This window comes from Pipistrellus hanaki (assembly GCF_964339955.1).
Source record: "Pipistrellus hanaki genome assembly, chromosome: 3".
Classification (NCBI taxonomy): domain Eukaryota; kingdom Metazoa; phylum Chordata; class Mammalia; order Chiroptera; family Vespertilionidae; genus Pipistrellus; species Pipistrellus hanaki.
The window spans coordinates 167,113,579-167,133,648 of record NC_140505.1 but is presented as its reverse complement, the minus strand read 5'-3'; the positions used below and the strand labels follow the sequence as shown (position 1 = coordinate 167,133,648).

General features: G+C 36.7%; 1 protein-coding gene across 2 annotated transcripts in view; it reads right to left on the bottom strand.

Moving 5' to 3' along the window:
* Positions 1-20,070, bottom strand: part of LRP6 (LDL receptor related protein 6) — a 116,502-nt gene that overhangs the window by 67,183 nt on the left and 29,249 nt on the right. For both annotated transcript variants that reach the window (XM_084877631.1, XM_084877632.1), the window contains exon 3: positions 4,630-4,827. In XM_084877631.1, coding sequence (XP_084733757.1) covers positions 4,630-4,827 — 198 coding nt within the window. The remainder of the gene's footprint in view (positions 1-4,629; positions 4,828-20,070) is intronic.

Genomic DNA, 20,070 nt, shown 5'->3' with positions numbered 1-20,070 from the left:
TTTTAAATAAGCAATAGGTTTTTTCTCTTCTTGATGTGGAAGAACCAAGAATGTAAGCCTGTTTCTTCCCATCACTTCTTACGGTTTCAATAACTGAAAGTAAAAACGAATATGTACATGAATGAGGCTAAAAAGGCGTTCGTTCTGGTAGAGCTTTCTCTGAAAACCCATCTAGTTCCAGCACAAGATAATCTCAGCTGGCTTTTGGCTATATGGTTTCTTAACCTCCACAAGTCACGTAGCAAAAAGGAAGTCCTGCCACTGGCAGAATGTGTTCATGAGATAAAGCAGACCTAAAACCTTCACAAGCAATCTATATTATATGAAAGAAAAGGTAGACTGCCTGATTGGTACTAAAGGCACAGAACTTTGCAGAGTGTCATGGAGAGTGATATAATTAGTAAATATTCTTGAATAATAAACAAAACATGTTCTGAGCCAAAATAATATTAAAGAAAATAAATGCTCTGACATTTTTATAGTATCAAATATAATAGTTTCATAAATAGCCCAGGGAGAGTTAAAAAAAAAAGGGGGGGGGGAGCAGAGGGGGCGAGAATATAAGCAACTGAAGATAAATTAAGAATATCACGTATTTTAAAGAAGAAAATTCAATTTTTGGTCCTTGAGGTTATTTGATGATCTGTAATATCTAACAGAGTACCAGTAAAATAAATTAAATTGAGAGAAATAAAATAATTTGTATCTAAGCAAAAATTAGCATCTGTTATTGCACATGAAATGTTTCACATTTAGGGCAAATTTTTAAAAACCTGAATACACAATTAGCATTACTAGTTTAGCAAACAAACTTTCTATTTTAGAACTTTGTATCTACTCTGCCAGCCCAATCACTGCAATTTTCTCCTCTCGTTTTCCTTAATTCTCTCTTCCCTATCAAATTACTTTCCCATCTCATTACCCTAAAAGAAATGTCACAATGTCTTCCACTTTTTAAATGAACAGCTTTTAGTTCTCTAAAGTGATTATGACATTCACAGGAATGATATCATATTTTATGTCCAAATTTAAACATATCTACGTATTTCATACTAAAGTTTTTTGGAATTCATTATGATAAGACATAGAGAGTTCTAAGATGTTGCCAAGAAAAGCAAGTAACACAAATGAAAAATAATATTAAAAACTAAATTACTCAGCACTTAATTAACAATCTTTAAAAATTGCAAATTACATAATGATTTTTCTTTTATTTATACTTCCCTGGATTTTGTCATCTAATTTCTGAGCTTTCTAATTTTAATTTATCATATATTGGTTTTTGACAGGTAGCATTGGTGTTTCACTGCTGAAAGCGCATTTTAAAATGGAGGTTTTGATCTGTTCTGTTATCTTTCTAGAAAGTTTCCTATGAAAGGCATTACTCTGTTCACCATTGTTTGTTTTATCTTTATAACATTTTTTTCTTCAGCTCTACTGAGATATAATTCACAAATAAAATTGAAAGATACTGAGGTGTATGTAGTGATAAGATATACATACAAATTGTGAAAGGATTCCCCCATCTAAAACATCATATCTCACAATTTTGTTTTGTTTTGTTTGGTGTTTAAGTTCAACTCTCTTAACAAACTTCAATTACTAGCATATATAATGCAATTAATCAATTATAATCACAAAGTTATACAGGGTGGGCAAAGTAGGTTATAATAATAAATAATACAATAACTCATAAACAATATTACAAGAATAAACTCTATTTCGTGTACTCATAACTATAAACCTATAGTTTTTTTTGCCCTCCCCTGTACATATGTATTTTTTAAAATGTTAATATGTCTTTATTGATTTTAGAGAAAGAAGAGGGAAGGAGGGGGAGAGAGAGAAACATCGATTGGGTGTGTCTATATGTACCCTGACTGGGGATCAAATCCACAACCCTGGTATGTACCCTGGCATGGAATCGAACTAGCGACCCCTTCAATGCAAGAGATAATGCTCAATCAAGTCACACCAGCCAGGGATGACCAGGCCTGTATTAAAAATTTAATTCCATTAAATCCTCAGACTATTTTCATCTTATAGCTAAAAGTTTAAACCATTTTACCAATCTCTATTTCCCCTACATCCTAGCCCTTGACAACCAGTTTACTTCTCTTTGTTTCTATGAGTTTGACTTTACTTTTCTGTTGGGATTCCATATACTTGATACCATATAGTGTATGCCTTTCTCTATCTGACTCATTTTTACTGAACATAATTTCCTCAAGTCCCATGTCCTTCCTTCTGATGGCTGAATTATATTCCATTAATGTATATATATACCACAATTTATCCACTCATGTACTGACAGACACTTGTTATTTCTATGTAGTAATGGCTATTGTGAATAATGCTGTTATGAACATGGGAGAGCAGATATTTCCTCAAATTTCTGTTCTCACTTCCTTTGACTATATAACTAGAAGAGGGATTACAGGATTATACAGTAGTAATATTTTTATTTTTATTTTTTGAGGAGCCTCCAAACTGTTTTATATACTGTATGTACCAATATAAAAGGCAAAAGGTTTTCCTTTCACCACATCCTTACCAATGTTTATCTCTTGTCTTTTTGATGATGGAAATTATGACAGATGTGAGCTAACTCATTGTGGTTTTGATCTGCATTTCCCTGATGATTAGTGATGGTAAGTACCTTTTCACTTACTTGTTGGCTGAATATAGGTCTTCCTTTGAAAAAAAAAAAAATCTTAGTTCCTCTGCCCATTTTTTAATAGTTTGTACTTTTTTTTTTTTTAATATATTTTATTGATTTTGAACAGAGAGAAAGGGAAATAGAGAGTTAGAAACATCGATGAGAGAGAGTCATCGATCAGCTGCCTCCTGCACACCCCCTACTGGGGATATGCCCGCAACCAAGGTACATGCCCTTGACTGGAATCGAACCCAGGACCCTTCAGTCCCCAAGCCGACACTCTATCCATTGAGCCAAACCGGTCTAGGCCATAGTTTGTATTTCTTACTATTGAGTTGAATGAATTCTTTATATATTTTGGATGTTAGCATCTTATCAAATATACAATTTAAAAATATTTTCTCCCATTCTACAGGTTGCCTTTTCATTTTGTTGGTTACCTTTGCTGTGCTAAAGTTTTTTAATCTGATGTCGTCCCAGTTGTTTATTTTTATTTTCATTGCCTTGCTTTTGATGTCAAATCCAAAAAAATTATTGTCAATTCAAGAAGCTCTTTCCCTGTTTTCTTCTAAAAGTTTTAGGATTTCAGGCCTTAAATTTAAGTATTTAACCCATTTGAGTTTTGGGTCCAGTTTCATTCTTTTGCATGTGGCTGTCCAATTTTCCAAACATGTATTGAAGAAACTATTCTTTCTCTATTGTATATCCTTGGCTTACTTTTTATAAATTAAAATTGAGCATATATGCATGTGGTTATTTCTGGACTCTCTATTTTGTTTCATCTATCTGTTTTATATCAAGAGCATAATGTTTGACAATAATAGCTTTGAAATATACTTTGGAATTATGAAGTATGGTGCCCCAACTTTGTTCTTCTTTATCAAGATTGCTTTGACTAGTCAGGGTATTTTGTGGTTCCATACAAAATTTAAGGTTGTTTGTTCTATTTCTGTGAAGAATACCATTAGAATTTTAATAGGTTTCTGTTTTTTATTACCTTACCATGAGGCTTACAAAAGAAATCTTTCCCAGCAGGGATGAGTACAGACAGAGCTGTCAGAATCATCCATCTCTCAAGTCATTCCTGAAAGAAGTCTATTTGCCTATTTTAAAAGCTGCTGTCTAATGCTCAGGCTTCTATTTTAGCAGATAGCTAAAGGATGACTTATAATTCTTCTGGTAAACCAAAGAAGCTGGCAGACACAAGCTCCATCCTACCTTACTCCAAACCTCTAGTATCTCCACAGATTCAGCTTGTACACATGTCTAATGCCCCAGCTTTTGTCCATGCTGCCCAAGTGATGAGGCCCAGGACAGCCTGCCTCTGAAAGTCAGCAAGACTTACATCACAAGTCCCTCAGGACTGTAGCAAGTAATGAAGCAGTTCTAGCTGCCTTCACACCACAACAGCAGAGGTAAATAGTTGCAACAGAAGTCATACATAACCCACAAAGCCTAAAATATTTACTAACTAGCCCTTTATAGAAAAAGTTTATTTACCACTGTCCAATGTGGAGATTTACTAAATGAGCTTCTATATGCAGTTCCTAGGGGGCCTATGGGTAATTCAGTATAGGATGAATCTTTGTTCTATTGAGTGTCCAGAACATTGCAAAATGTTTAGCATGCCCCCTGGGAGCTACAGTGCTAGTAGCACTCCCAGGCCTCATGTTAATCAAAATTCCCCGTCCATTTCCAAACACTCTTGGAGAGAAGAACTACTGGAGAAGAAAATTACCTCAGAGTAAAGGAGGAGAAAATATAGTTCATAAATTTTAAATGCTACCAACAGATGAAAAATACAGTTACCTTTTGAGAACAAACTGAAAGTACATTATTTCTTCCTCTTTGACACTTAGCAAAAAATACACTAATTTCTTCTTAATAAAGTTAGGCTTTATAATTTAATGACTATATTAAGACATGGTGTTTAATTAAAGGTTAAAAGTAAATTTATAAGGCAATCTTACCGATTTGTTCCATCCAGATTTGATTTGTGAATGAAATTAAGTTTTGCATCTGCCCAGTAAAGCTTTCGTTCCTCATAATCCAAAGTCAATCCATTTGGCCAGTAAATTTCAGTGTTTATTATAACGAAGCGACTTGAACCATCCATTCCAGCACGCTCTATCTTTGGTACTTCTCCCCAGTCTGTCCAGTATATGAATCTAAAAATCACATAAACGATAAACCCATGACATAAGCAGGTTCACAGCAAAAGTATTTCATAATTATAACTATTAGATTAAAAAAAAAAAAACAAAAAAAAACTCAGGAACATTCAAATTAAAATACCAGAAATTACCAAAATTTTAATAATCTTCTTGGTAGCAACTGATTGAGGCAAGCATAATAAAGGATGTAAAAAAACATTTGATCAAAGTTTACTGGGAAAAATAACGTTTACACTATTTTAATATATCTCCCCACATTACTTATTAATGACAAAGGTGAAAAGGATAACTTTAGAGAAAATAAGCTTGGTGGGCACCACCTTAACCACATTACTTAAGTTAACATTAATAAGAGAACAAACTGGCATAATATAAGTGATGCACTGGAAAGGTCATACCATCTTTTATATAGATCTCTTACATACTATTCCTGCCCCAAAATATACATCCTGAACAAATTTATGAAAATAACAGAGGAACAAATTGAGGAGCATTCTGAAAAAAAAAAAATATATATATATATATCAAGTCATAAAAGGCTGAGGAATCATTCAAGGATATAAAAGGAAAATAAAGAAAAATGGTATGCATGATTCTAAATCGGTTGAGGAAATGCTATAAAGACACTATTGGGAAACCTAAAAAATCTGATGGATTATCAAATTATATCATAGAAATTTACTAAAGTTAATTTCATATATATGATTATTACTATGGTTAGAGTACAAAATTTCATTGTGCTATTTTTGTTTCTATAAATGTGAATTTTTTAAAAAAACATGGAGTCTGGCCCATGTGCTTAGTGGTAGAGTGTCTCACCTAAAGGTCACACATTTGATTCCTGGTCAAGGGCATGTACTTGGGTTGCAGATTCGTTTCCCGGCTCCAGTTGGGGTGCCTGCGGAAGGCAACCAATCAACCTGTCTCTCTCACATTGATGCTTCACTTTCTCTGTCTCTCTCTCTCTCTCTCTCTCTCTCTCTCTCTCTCTCTCTCTCTCCCTCCCTCCCTCCCTCCCTCCCTCCCTCCCTCCTTCCCTCTCTCCCTCCCTTCCTCCCTCCCTCCCTCCCTCCCTCCTTCCTTCTCTCTACTCTTTCAAAATTCAATGGAAAAAATATCATCAAGTGAGAATTCACAAAGGAAAAAAAAAAGGAAATCTTAATAGTCTCATTCCAGAGGGGAAAAACATTTGCCCTTGATTTAAAAGCAAAACTCTTAATATGTTATATTTCAATCAAAAGTATTTTTTACAAGTTAAATAAGGTACTATGAGCTGGACATGAATTACTCAATAAATATGTTTAAATGCAACAGAAATTCAGGTATAACTTTTACTCAAAAAATAGGTGAGTCCGAGTGGCATGACTCAGTGGTAAGCATCAACCTATGAACCAGGAGGTCATGATTCGATTTCCAGTCAGGGCACATGCCCAGGTTGCAGGCTTGATCCCCAATGTGGCAGATCAATGATTCTCTCTCATCATTGATGTTTCTATCTCTCTCCCTCTCTGAAATCAATAAAAATATTTATTTTTAAAAGGTGGAGCCCTAGCCAGTAGACAGAGCATCATCCTGCAGACTGAAGGTTCCCAGGTTCGATTCCGGCCAAGGGCACATGCCTTAGTTGTGGACTCGATCCCCAGTAGGGGATGTGCAAGAGGCAGCCAATCAATGATTCTCTCTCATTGATATTTCTATCTCTCTATCCCTCTCCCTTCCTCTCTAAAATCAATAAAAATATATTTTTTAAAAAATAGGTGAAATGGTAATACTGGAATGATTCTATTTATGCAGACTGGTATTTCATATGAAGTGTTTACTCAAATGATAGGAAGAGGGTATCAGATAGGGAATAAACATACTTTCTAACTATTGTACAAGGTATTATGCTAACAGCTTTCCACATTATCTCACTTAAGCCTTATAGCAACATTGTGAAATAAATAGAGGCCCAGGGCATGAAATACGTGCACTTGGGGGAGGGGAGGGGCCTCAGTCCAGCCTGTGTATATCGCAGGTCGGGACCTCTCAGGGATGTCCACCTACTGACTTAAGCTCGATCTCAGCACCTCTCCAATCCAGGACCCCTTGGGGGATGTCCGAATGCTGGTCTAGATTGGCAATTGGACATCCCTCTCACAATCCTGGACCGCTGGCTCCTAATCACTCACCTGCCTGCCTGCCTGGTCACCCCTAACTGCCCCTCACTGCTGGACAGGTCTCCCCCAAATGCCTCCTCCCTGCCAACCTGGGCGTGCCTAACTGTCCCCACCAAGCAACCTGGTCACCCCTAATTGGGCCCCTCTCCCCTGCCCCCCCCCCCCGCGCCGATGTGGTTGCCCCTAATTGCCCCCCCCCCCCCCGCCAGCCTGACTTCCCCCAACTGTCCCCCCTTACCAGCCTGGTCACCCCCAACTTCCCCCCCCCGCCAGTGTGGTTGCCCCCAACTGTCCCCCTTGCTGCCCTGGTCACCCCCAATTGCCCCCCCCCCCCCCCCGCAACAGCCTAATGACCTCACGCAGCCTACTTGTTCAGTCATTTGGTCATCCCTCACTAACCACCCCAGCAGGCCTGGTCACCCCACACAGCCTGCTTGTTTAATCGTTTGGTCATCTGTCACTAACCCCCCCCCAGCCAGCCTGGTCACCCCACGCAGCCTGCTTGTTTAGTCTTTTTGGTCGTCCCTTGGGCAGGCCCTGAGTGACTGGGCAGCCACCATCAGAGGCTTGCCTGTGCCTCAAGCAGGCTCTGGGAGGCAGGGGGGCTGAGAGGAGTGGGTGCCACCATCCTGTGACTGTAGGCACAGCCACCTTTGATGGCATGACAGTCAATTAGCAATTCCCTCTTTATTAGATAGGACTAGAGGCCCTGTGCATAGATTCGTGCACTGGTGGAGTCCCTCGACTTGGCTTAAAGACATACCCCAAGGGGTCCCAGACTGCTAGAGGGTGCAGGCTAGGCTAAGGGACCCCACCAGTACATGATCAGGGCTGGAGAGGGACTGTGGGAGGGTTCCAGGGCGTGTCCGGTCCATGTCGCCCAGTCCAGATCTGGGCCAGCCAGCCAGGGAGGGACCATGGGTCTGGGCAGGGAGGGACTGAGGGAGGGCTCCAGAGCATCTTGCCCAGTCTCTATTGGCTGGACCTCAGCAAAAATTAACCTATGGGTTGGAGCACCTGTTCCCTGTTGGTCAGTGAGCATCATAGCTACCACTCAATCAATCAAATAGTCACTTAGGCTTTTATATATGTGAACTAGAGGCCCGGTGCCCAAATTCATGCATCGGTGGGGTCTGGTCAACCTTCCCTGATCAGAGCTGATAGGGCAGTGCAGGGCTGGCTGAGGGGAAGGGCCACAGCAGCTGGCCAGCCAGCCCCACCCCTGGCCTAACACCCAGTTGAACTCCCAGTCAAACTCCTGGTCAAGGGGACAATTTGCATATTAGCCTTTTATTATATAGGATATAGATTATTGCCATCACCATTATTTCCGATTTTTAAAAACTCAGGAAAGTTAGAACACTGTTCAAAGTCACACAGCTAATAAATACAGAACAGAAATTCAAATCTGTATGCCTCGGATTCCAACACTTATGCCACAGATCAGAGCCTTATTTGTAAAGGCAAAGTGCTCCCTAAATTAATGATAATGATTAGTTAATGTCCAGAATGAGGGAAGGGGGAATTAGATTCATGTAAGATAAAACTATTTAAGAGGCAATTTTAGACTATGTTAGAATTTCTGTTTTTTATTCTTAGAGCAATATGAAGACTTATAAAATTGGAACTGAAATTACTAGCTTGCAGGGAGGGGGAGGTGGCTGGCTGCAGTATGAAGACTACAGACCACTAAAAAGATTAGAAACGCCAGTGTTCCCAAAATGACTCTGCAAGGAGGTCAGTAAACCCTCTCCCCTAAAACTAATGAAAAAATAGGAAAATATTATCAAAAAGAACTAAACTCTCTGAGAATTGATCAAGGATAGAAATAAAAACAAGAAGCATTTATTCAAGAAAATCTATCAAATCACAGTGAGAAATGTTGTATTTTAGCTAGAGGTTACTAGCATTAGCATCCATAGTACTGCTGAGTTTGTGGCACGAAAGTTTTACTCTGAGCAGACACGACAGGCCAAACAGATGGCAGTTAGCTGGCCCTGAAAGAGGGGACTGCCTTTATTGGAGAACTTAATGGAATATTGTCAAAAACAAGAGTGCTCTCTCTCAAACAATCCTGGCAATAGTGGTCAGGAAAGACAACAAAATGACACACCAGACAGAAATTGAATAGGGAGATCCTTGGTGGTCAGGAAGGCTATTGCAGGCACAAGGCTGCTTCTGCTCAAGAGACATTAGAGAGATCAACTGCTGAATGTAGGACAAATTTTAAAATTCCTAAAATTTAGAAACATTCCCCAAACCACAGACAGATTCAAAGAAAAATGATGAAACAATCATTGGCCCAAGGCATTTAGGAACAACCTCTAATCAATCATTAGCAGACCACTAAAATAAAGTGCCCAGAGATAATCCCTAGAAAGACATGCATAAAAAAAAATATATTTTTTTTTTTTAAAGAAAAAAGCTGTAGCCCTTCAGTAAGAGAAAAAAAATTCCTTCAAATCTTTTCTTTGAAATTCCAAATTGTAGCCTTCCTTCTCTTCTACAGCTTTGCTGGAGAAGCAGTCTCTAAAGTAATTTTCTTGTTTTGGTTTGGGCGGGTTCTTTTTGTGTGTGTTGTGTGGTTGTTTTTTTTTCCTGGCCTTTACTGAGTCTAATAAAATTTGGGGGGGTTGGGGGGGAGTTTGAGGTTGAGCAGTGATTTCAAAAGCAGACATTGAGAAGAAAACACATTCAAAAGAATTAGTTGAAGCAAGTCATTAAACAAATAAAAACAATAGCAAAGCAACAAGCCAGGGAGGGCTCAGAATCCATATATGCTATAAAGACATCAATTACCTGTCTGAAGGTATTTACCTCAAAATCTCCACTGCAACTGAAACAAGGACATTAGGGTCTGGGTTTTGCCACTCTGTTAAACCAAGAAAAGGACGAGGTGGAGATGGAAGAGAAGGAAGCAAAGGTGGCAACAGCAGCAACAAGGACCACAAGCAATCCATTCCCAGGAGGTTGAGGGCAATAATACCTAATACAGTTTTAATTAGTTCATCCTTCTTTAATCCACACAGTTTTACAAAAAAGCACTGGCAGCTTTAGGGCTATCCTGTTGCCTCAAGTCATTGAGAGAGTACAAACAGTGGTGAACATACCACCTTACACTGGTGCCCTCACAGTCCCAGGTCAGTGAGGGAACCACCACCACCAACAATCACCAACAGATTAAGAGTGTTGTTCCGGACTACAGATTCCAAACCTAGTTCTTCTACCATTTAAGAAATTCTATGAGCAACCCAATATAAGGTTTCAAAATATTTTTTCTGTTTAAAGGAATTTTTATTGCTTAAAACTATGAACACTAACACACATTTTAGACAGAAACAGAATACCAAAGCATTACTTTAAAAGTTTTAAAATAAGTCACTTCAATTCTTTTGTTGCAGCAATGCCTCATATCTTAAAACTCCTGCCACCCTCACCATCTTACAAATGGCATGTTTCAAACGTCTCACAGCTCTTCCCTCAATCTACAATGACTCCTTCTCATTAAGGGCCAACGTCAACATTCATGAGAACGACTAGTAGAAAACTGTCTGGCATATCACATCCTGAATTGCCATCTAGACACATAAAGAGTTTATTGATAAAAATTGATAATAAAGGAAACAATTTGTTACAGATTTTATATTTATGTCACTGTAAACATGAAACAAAGAGGTGTAAAAGAACAAAAAATCACTAAACTGTCTGCTTCATCCATGTCATAACTTAAAAACTCAATAATCATTAATGCATAATGACCATGAGATAATCTGTTCTTAAATACTCAGAAATTAGAATTGTTCATGTAATTAACAGTTATGCTATGGTCTGAATGCTTATCCCTCCAAAATTTATAGTTAAAATCATAATATGTTAAAATCCCTAGGTGATGGTATAAGCAGGTGTGATCTCTTGAGTAATTAGGTCATGAGGGTGGATTATAAAAGGAGTATACATATACAACTGACCATTAAACACGTGGATTTATACTGAGCAGGTTCACTTGTATTAAAAAAAAAATATATAGGAACATTTTTTAGAGATTTGCAACAATTTGAAAAACACACACACACAAATCACATAGCCTAGAAATATTAAAAACCTAAAAAGTTAATTTATCAAAACTTACAGAGCACAGCACTGTCGTACAGAGAGTCAAGAAAAATGTAAAAGATGCAATATTAAATCATAAATACATAAAATTAACTGTAGTTCTTGTACTATTATAATAATTTCATCGTCACCTCCTATTGTTATTGTGGTAAACTCACATGCTGTGTTAAGTATCATCTCTGTGTGAGCAGTTCATCTCTCCAGTAAATTGTGTATCATAGTAAAAAGTGATCTCTTGCGGTTCTCGAATACTTTTTCATCATGTTAGTGCAAAACTATAAAACCTTGACAACACCATGGGACCCATACAAAATACCACAAGTGATGCTGGAAATATTCCCTAAAAGCAAAGGAAAGTCTTGGCATTACAAGAAAAGTTTGAATTGCTTGATGAATACTGCAGATTGCGATTGTCTCTCAGTCATTTTAAGATGAGTCCAGCGTTAAGAACCATTGTAAAAAAAAAAAAATACCATTTGTGAAGCCATTCCTGCAGGTATGCCATCAAGCGCAAAATCTTTTTACTTCATATTGAAAATGCAGCTTTTATTTGGGTGCAGAATTGCTATAAGAAAAGCATATCTATAAACTCTAAGATGATTGGAGAAAAAGTGAAGTCATTTTATGGCAATTTAAAGCAAAATGAAGATGAAGAATCTAAAGCTGGAGAATTCAATGCCTGCAAAGGATAGTTTGCAGGCATTGAATTCTCACACACACACACACACACACACACACACACACACGTACATATATGTGCATACATACATACATATATACATACACATATGTATACACTCACACATATTTGGTTTAATAATTTTAGAAAGAGGTTTGGCTTAAAAAATGTCAAGGTAACAGGAGAAGCAGCTTCTGCCAATCAAGAGACAGCAGACAAAGTTCCCAGATGCCATTAAAAAATCATTGAGGAGAAAGTTTATCTGCCTGAACAGGTTTTTACTGCAAACAAAAGTACCCTATTATTGGAGGGGGGGGGGGGAGGAGAATTCCACAAAGAACATTTATTAGTAAGAAAGAGAAGCAAGCACCAGGATTTAAGACTGGAACGGATAGACTACATATATGTTTTGTACAAATGTAATCGGGTTTATTATCAGGATTGCCCTTATCTACCAAGCTCCTAAACCCTGAGCTTTGAAAGAAAAAGATAAATACCAGCTGCAAGTCTTTTTTTTTTTTTTTCAGTACGAGACATTATTATTATTATTATTATTATTATTATTTAGTACAAAACTTTAATAGGCATTTCACAGAAGAGGAATGACCAATAAACACTTTTAAAAAGCTCAACTGCCCAACTGGAATGGCTCAGTGGTTGAGCATCAACCTATGAACCAGGAGATCACAGTTCGATTCCCAGTCAGGATACATGCTTGGGTGGTGGGCTCGATCCCGTGTGGGGCGTGCAAAAGGTAGATGATCGATGACACCATAAATAATGATAGATGACTGAATGCTATTTAGAGTATAAGGCAAAGATGTCTACTCTCACCATTGCAATTTAACATCCTACTAGAAGCCTTAGCTAGTGGAATCAGTGGAATAAAAGGTTGGGGGAGAGAAGACAAGGTTAAATAAATAAATAAATAAATAAATAGCACAGACTAAAAAAGTTAATAAAACTTTCTCTATTTACAGACATAGTTATTTATATATATAATAAAAAAAGAATCTACAAAAAGTTACTAGAACCAATACATGAGTTGAGCAAGATCTCAGATATATGATTGATATAAAAATCAAATATATTCTATACAAAAGCAATGAAAATTAAAATTTGTAAATAGTATCACAATAGAATTATAAAACATAGAATATTTAGGTATAAATGTAACAACACATGTGCAGGATCTGTCTGCTGAAACCTACAAAACAGTAATGAAAGAAATCAAAGACCTAAAATAAATGAAGAGTTACATCATGTACACATATGGAAAAGACTTAACTTGATTAATATACCAATTTTCCCAAAGCTAATAATTAGAATTTATAATCCTAATAAAAATCCCAGCAAAATTTAACTAGAAATTGATAAACTGATACTAACATTCATTTGAAAAGTTAAAGACTAGAGTTGTCAAAACAATTATGAAAATGAAAAACAACTTTGGAGAACTCATGCTAACCGTTTTCAAGACGTACTATCTTTACTACAGTAATCAGGACAGCATGTTATTAACAAAACAATAGACACAAAAAACAAAAGCATAGACCAAAGAGTCTAGAAATAGATTCACATACTGCCAACTGTTTTCAATATAGGTTAAAAGACAATTCAACAGAGGACAGTCAGTGCTGGAACAATTGTACATCCATATACCAAAAGATGAACTTCAATTATATCACATACCACATACAAAACTTAACTCAAAATAGCTCACAGAAGTAAATGTGAAATCTAAAACTTCTAAATAAGAATGGGAGGGGGAAAAAAGACCTCAGTTTAGGCAAAGATTTCTAAGATTTGTCACTGAAAGCCAAAAGCACAATCCTAAAAAAAAACACTGACAACCAAAATATAAAACGTCTGCTGCTTTTGTAAGATGTTAGGAAAATGAAATGAGGCCTGGCCAGGCAACATAGATCACATTCGAATCCCGGTCGGTGGCCAGGTTGCGGGCTCAATCCCAAGTATGGGGCATGCAGGAAGGCAACTGATCATTGATTCCCTCTCATCATTAATGTTTCTTTCTCCCTTCCTCTCTGAAATCAATAATAATATATATGTTATACGTATAGTGTTGTTGTTTTTTTAAGGAAGAGCGTAATGACAAGCCACAGACTGGGAGAAAAGATTTATCAAACACCTATCTGATAAAGGACTTGCATCCAGGCTAAATCAATAACTTTTAAAACTCAACAATAATAAAGAAGCAATATAAAATTTGGAAAAAGTGTGATAGATATTTCAACAAAGAAATACACAAATAACATTAAACACATACAAAGATGCTCACCATCATTAGCCATTAGAGAAACCCAATTAAAACCACAATGTAATATCAGTACATAGATACAAGAATGGCTTAAAGGAAGATGACAATATCAGCTACCAGTGAGGAAGCAAAGCAACTGGAACTCGCTTACACTACTAGTGGGAATGAAAAATGGTATAGACATTTTGGGAAATTTTCAGTTTCTTATAAAGTTAATTACAGTTATCACAGAACCCAGCAATCTGACTTCTGGATACTTACCCAAGAGTAATAACTTACATTCACACAAAAATCTGTGCAGGAGTTTACAGCAACTTTATTTGTAACCGAAACTGGAAACAACTCAAGTGTCTTTGAACTGATTAATGGATAAACAAACTATAATACATCCACACAATGGAATACAACTCAGAACAACAATTAAAAAACTTAATAAACTACTGATATAATATAGATGAATCTCAAATGTATTATGCATCAAAGAAGCCAATCTCAAAAGACTACACACTGATTCCATTCATGCACATTCTGGGAAATGAAAAACTATAGGAACAGAAAAGAAACCAGCCAGGACCTGGGGGTGGAGAAAGAAGGTAAATACAAAGGAGCACAAGGAAATCTGCGGGGAGGATGAAGAACAATTCTTTATCTGGATTGTAGTGGAGATACTGACAAAGATACTTTCTTTGACTAAACTCTAGCCAGGTTCCTCTGAGTCCTTTCTCAGCTGCCTCAACCTTGACCTAGAAGACATAAAAACACTAACATAGTTTCTAACAATTCAAGGCTTCATCCAAAGGAGGAACTAGCCTCTCTTAAAGTGCCTGCCTAAGAAAACTCAAAGCTGCCAAAAGAATCTACTGTTTGTTCCAGCCAACACCTGAACATAGGGCCCCTGTCTACCAGTTTCCCTGGGAGGGTAGGAGCCTTCAACCAACCCAGATGGTTTTACATGGACCAATCTCCCTTTCCAGCTTTCTGTAATTGATCAATTGCCTGACTCTACTGAACCTCTACTCACCCCCCTATTCATCTTCATTCTCCTTTTAAAACACTGAGTCATCCCTGTACAAATCAAAGTTGAGTTCCATCCATGCTGGACTCTTTTCCATGTTGCAATAATATATTACTGATTAAAATCTGTCCTTACCATTTAACCAAGATCCAGCATTTATCAAAATTCATACATTAAAGAGGGTGAATTTTACAATATGTAGAATTACGCATCAAAATAAGAAAAACCAACATTTATAAGCAATTAACAAAAAGCTTCTAAGATGATCCTTAAATGCTGAAAAGTCGTGACAAAAACCAATTACAGACTGTGTTTCTATCAACCAACAAATGTATACACCTTTCTCTAATAGGCATACACAAACTATAGCCAGGAGGTCATGTCTGATCTATTCCTTGTTTTAGTAGGGTCCATGAACTAAAAATAATTTTTACATTTTTAAAGGGTTGTAAAGAAAAAGAAAAAGAAAAAAGTAACATGCAACAGAGACTGTATGTGGCCCACAAAGACTACAATATATACTGTCTGGTCCTTTATAGAAAACATTTGCCCACCCCTTACTATAAAGCCTGACTACAAAATATGGCCCATGGACCAATGCCTCAGCAAAATCTCAGGCTCCATCCTAGAACTTACTAAATAAGAATTTGCATTGTAACAGAGAATTTTTAAAAAGTATACTGTTCCTTATAGACATGTCTTTGCAACATCAGAAAGTACATAGTAAATACATAGTAATAGAAGTAGTATACACAACTCTAGATAACACTACAGTATTTCTAGGATAAATCTATGATGCACTTGGCAAATTGCTCCCAGATCAATTCAGAAAAACCATCAATTAAATCTAAATTATACCGTGACTATTTGCTGAACCCAAAATTATAGCTGACACAATCCAACACCAAAATAAAATACTTTAAATCATTCTCCCAGAGAATATGATAAGTAGCATACCATTCATTAAGTATAATAAAAATTATAAAGGTGCTCCAAGGTTTTTAAGAATATTTTCCTAATTTCATATAAAGAAATAACCCTTATATGTATGTTGCAGTCATTAATCTCAGCCTCCCAAAATGACTAGGAAATGGCCATTCTACAAGTCCTGCCATAAAAATAAGTATTTAACGGAAAATTAAATACAAGTATCAGTCAGCTATGCTAAAATTCTGTTGCTATGACTGTCCTTGGGAATGAGAGAGGACAGAGCATATATTTAACAATAATTTAAATAAAATTACAAACACTGCAAAATACAATCATTACTCTAGGATCAAGGGATTTGCATTGGTTTAAAACAATGCAAATCTCCCTCACAGCAAACGTCATTAAAAAACAGAATTGGTAATACACAGGGATTTGGATTTAGGATTCTCCCCCATTCTGACAGATTCCACAATACTTTTTAAAGCAAATGTTGAAAATATTAACTGTAGTATGCTTTTCTACTACTCCTACCTTAATTACAAAAAACTGTGTATTAATTCCAGGCTGAAGTGTTTATTTTTTATTGTTGTGAAGTTAATTAATTAAACTCATTTAAAATGTATACTGTATCTATATTAGATTAAACATAAGCTCACACTGATGTCTCTAATTCTAAATCACTATCACCTGGATCATTCTAGCCTCAAACAAGTTGCTTATCTACAACTTCCTACTCCAATATTGAGAAACCTGGTTCCCCCCACCTACTATCTATTTTATTTAACTGTTTAATTCTGGTATAGAATCAGAATTGTTAACTGTACTTATGGGAAGCAACACTATCAACTAGAGTACACTGCTTATGTGCAGTTCCTTTTCCTTTAGTCTCACGGGTTCCATGCATTTCCAAGTTACTTAGGTCAGCACTTTTCGTTCCCCATTCTCTTGGGGAAAGAAAGAGATAGCTCCAGACAGAAACATTGATCTGTTGTCTCCCATATGCTCCAACAGGGGATCTAACCCACAGACTGGGTACATGTCCTGACTGGGAATTGAACCTGAGACGCTTGGATGGCCGGGACTCCAACAAACTGAGCCAACTAGCCAGGACCCAATTTATTTTTAAAAATTTCATACATTAGCCAAGACCAGTTTGCTCAGTGGATGGAGCATCGGCCTGCGGACTGAAAGGTCCCAGGTTCAATTCTGATCAAGGGCATGTACCTTGGTTGCGGGCACATCCTCAGTAGGGGGGTGTGCAGGAGGCAGCTGATCGATGTTTCATTCCCATGGATATTTCTAACTCTCTATCCCTCTTCCTTCCTCTCTGAAAAAAAAAAAAAATCAATAAAATATATTTAAAAAGAAAATTCACTAAGTTTCACTTTCTGCTGTAAAGTTATATTGATTGGTTCTAACAAATGTACACTGCTTTCTTTAATGATGCTTCTCATCTTCTACATATAAAACATCTTAAACAATTTTACCACTCATTCTGCAGGTAAATACTATGCATTTTCAAAGTCTTCTTTAGTGTATATCTTTGTAGGCTTATCTCCATGAACAGATCACTTTTTTCACAATCTCATTTCAGAAAACTTTTGTTTTCCAATTACTAACAGTTGTATTCTCATGATTGGGCATCATAGAAAAAGTAGTTATGTAAAAAAAAAAAACACAACAGATTTCATATCTTATTTTACAACCAAGTTCTAAGAATTTCACTTATACTTCTATCATTAATAAACTAATAGAAGCTTTAAAAGACAATTATGAATTTACTAGCCTGGCATGAAGGATCAGGCTGAATCTCGCTCTCCGCATTGAGCGGAGGGGTCCCAGATTGCAAGAGGGTGCAGGCCAGTCCACTAGGCAAGGTACCCAACCGGTGCATGATTTGGCTAGGAAGGGATACGGGAGGTTGGCCAGCCGGAAAGGGACCATGGCAGGGCTCCAGGGCATGTCTGGCCCGTCTCGCTCAATCCTGATCGGCTGGACCCCAGCAGCAAGCTAACCTCCTGGTCAGAGCATCTGCTCCCTGGTGGTCAGTGCACATCATAGTGACTGATCGACTGGTCAACTGAAAGCAGTGCACATCACAGCGAGCAGGTAAGCAGCCTTAGCATATCATTAGCATAATTAGGCTTCGGTTGAACAGTCTGGACACTTAGCATACTAGGCTTTTATTATATAGGATTATATAAGATAGGATTTTACTGCTTTCACTTCTTCTTTGGTCTTCCCGTATATAAACTAAAGTGATACATATTCACTTAGCTCAGTCTCACTGTAAAGATTTTTAAACAAAATCTGTCTTAACTAAACAGTATCTGTTTGCTATAAACAGTTTTATTGTAATAGATACCAGTACTGTTACATCCAATACCTACAGTTCAGGGAACCAGACCAAGACCAAGGATATAAATGAGATATAGGAGCATACTATTCCCTGGATGCCTGCCCCAATCCAAGTTAAAAACTATGAATATGCCTGGAACTTATCCTTCAATATTAAGATTCTTGACTATATATATTACATTAAGTCCTTCTAGTTAATAAATATCATATTATTCTTTACCCATGCTTCATGTATTCAAATTTCAATTAAAAAAATATTTTTTAACTTTACAATTTTCACACCAATCTATTACACATAATTTTTAAAATTGGATGGATCCTTTAGAAGTTTCTGTTTTTCATTTTCAAAATTTATATGTGACTTCAAATTTTCCAGAAACTTTACACAACTAGAGTAGAGCTGCCAAAAGAAAGCAATGTGCTGTCAATGTCAAATAAATCATCAACTGTTATATCTACAGCCTGACCAATGTGGCTCTGCGGTTAAGTGTTGACCCATGTGTGAAGAGGTCACTGATTCAATTCCCAGTCAGGGCACATGCCCAATTTATGGGCTCGATCCCCAATAGGAGATGTGCAGGAGGCAGGCAATCAATATTTCTCTGTCACTGATGTTTCTCTCTCACCCTCTCCCTCTCTCAGAAATCAATAAAAACATATTTTTTTTAAAAAAGAAGCTTTAAAAAGAGTTGTATTCTACATTGAAGTGAGGAAAGGCCATTTCCATCACTAAAATACAGAGTATCCCCTAAAAATGTATACATAAAACTTTGAATAATTATGAAGGCAGTGTTTATTAAGATATATTTCATTTTCATATAACAGCTCTCAACTGTTGGGATACCGTGTATACGTATATCAGATATAGAGACTCTGCCTGTAATTGTTAAGCTCTTTTAAGAAAATCTAAAATAATCAAGTTGATACAGGAAAGGGCACCTAATTAAAAAAAAAGAGCTTGAATAACATCAAGATGTCAGATTTACTTAATAAGGTATAATATTTAGGGGCTGCTACTTTTAAGATACTTAATCCTTAAAGGAGGTGTGGTCATTAGCCAATAACAGAAAGATATAAACTTTTTTTAAAAAAAATATATCAACAGAAGACATTAGACTGCTACTAGCAGAATAGAGACTTCAGGATGCAGGAAAAAAGAAAACTCCTAAGAAAAACACATCCTCTAAATTCTCTGCTAGAATATGACATAAACATTTTCTATTATTAAAAAGCTTGAAAACCTCCCCTGTAACCTAGATACCTAAAAATTAGACTAAGTTTTATAAACTCTTTGACTACACTTTTATTTTGGACTTTTTCAAAATAATAATAACTGGAGCACACATATTAAGGAGTAGGTTTGGTTTGCCTTAGTTGTTTTGTTTTTGTTTGGGCAGTTAACCTAACTTAAAAATTCAGGTTACTGAAAAGTACTTAGTAAAGTTACTACCGGTAAATTCAACTATCTGTATAATATATTCTGCAAAGGTTGTCCTTTTATTTTTTACCAGCATCCTACTTAAAAGCCAATTCTAATATTCTTTAAGGAAAGCAAGTGTCTAATAAATAACTTCCATGGCTTCTCAAAAGCCAGGCTACAGACTCATATAGAAAATAAAAATCTCTCTTCAGCAATGATTATTATTAACTTTTCAATTATGTAGTCTATTTGGAGCCCAATTTACTTTGGCATGAATGGGTTCTA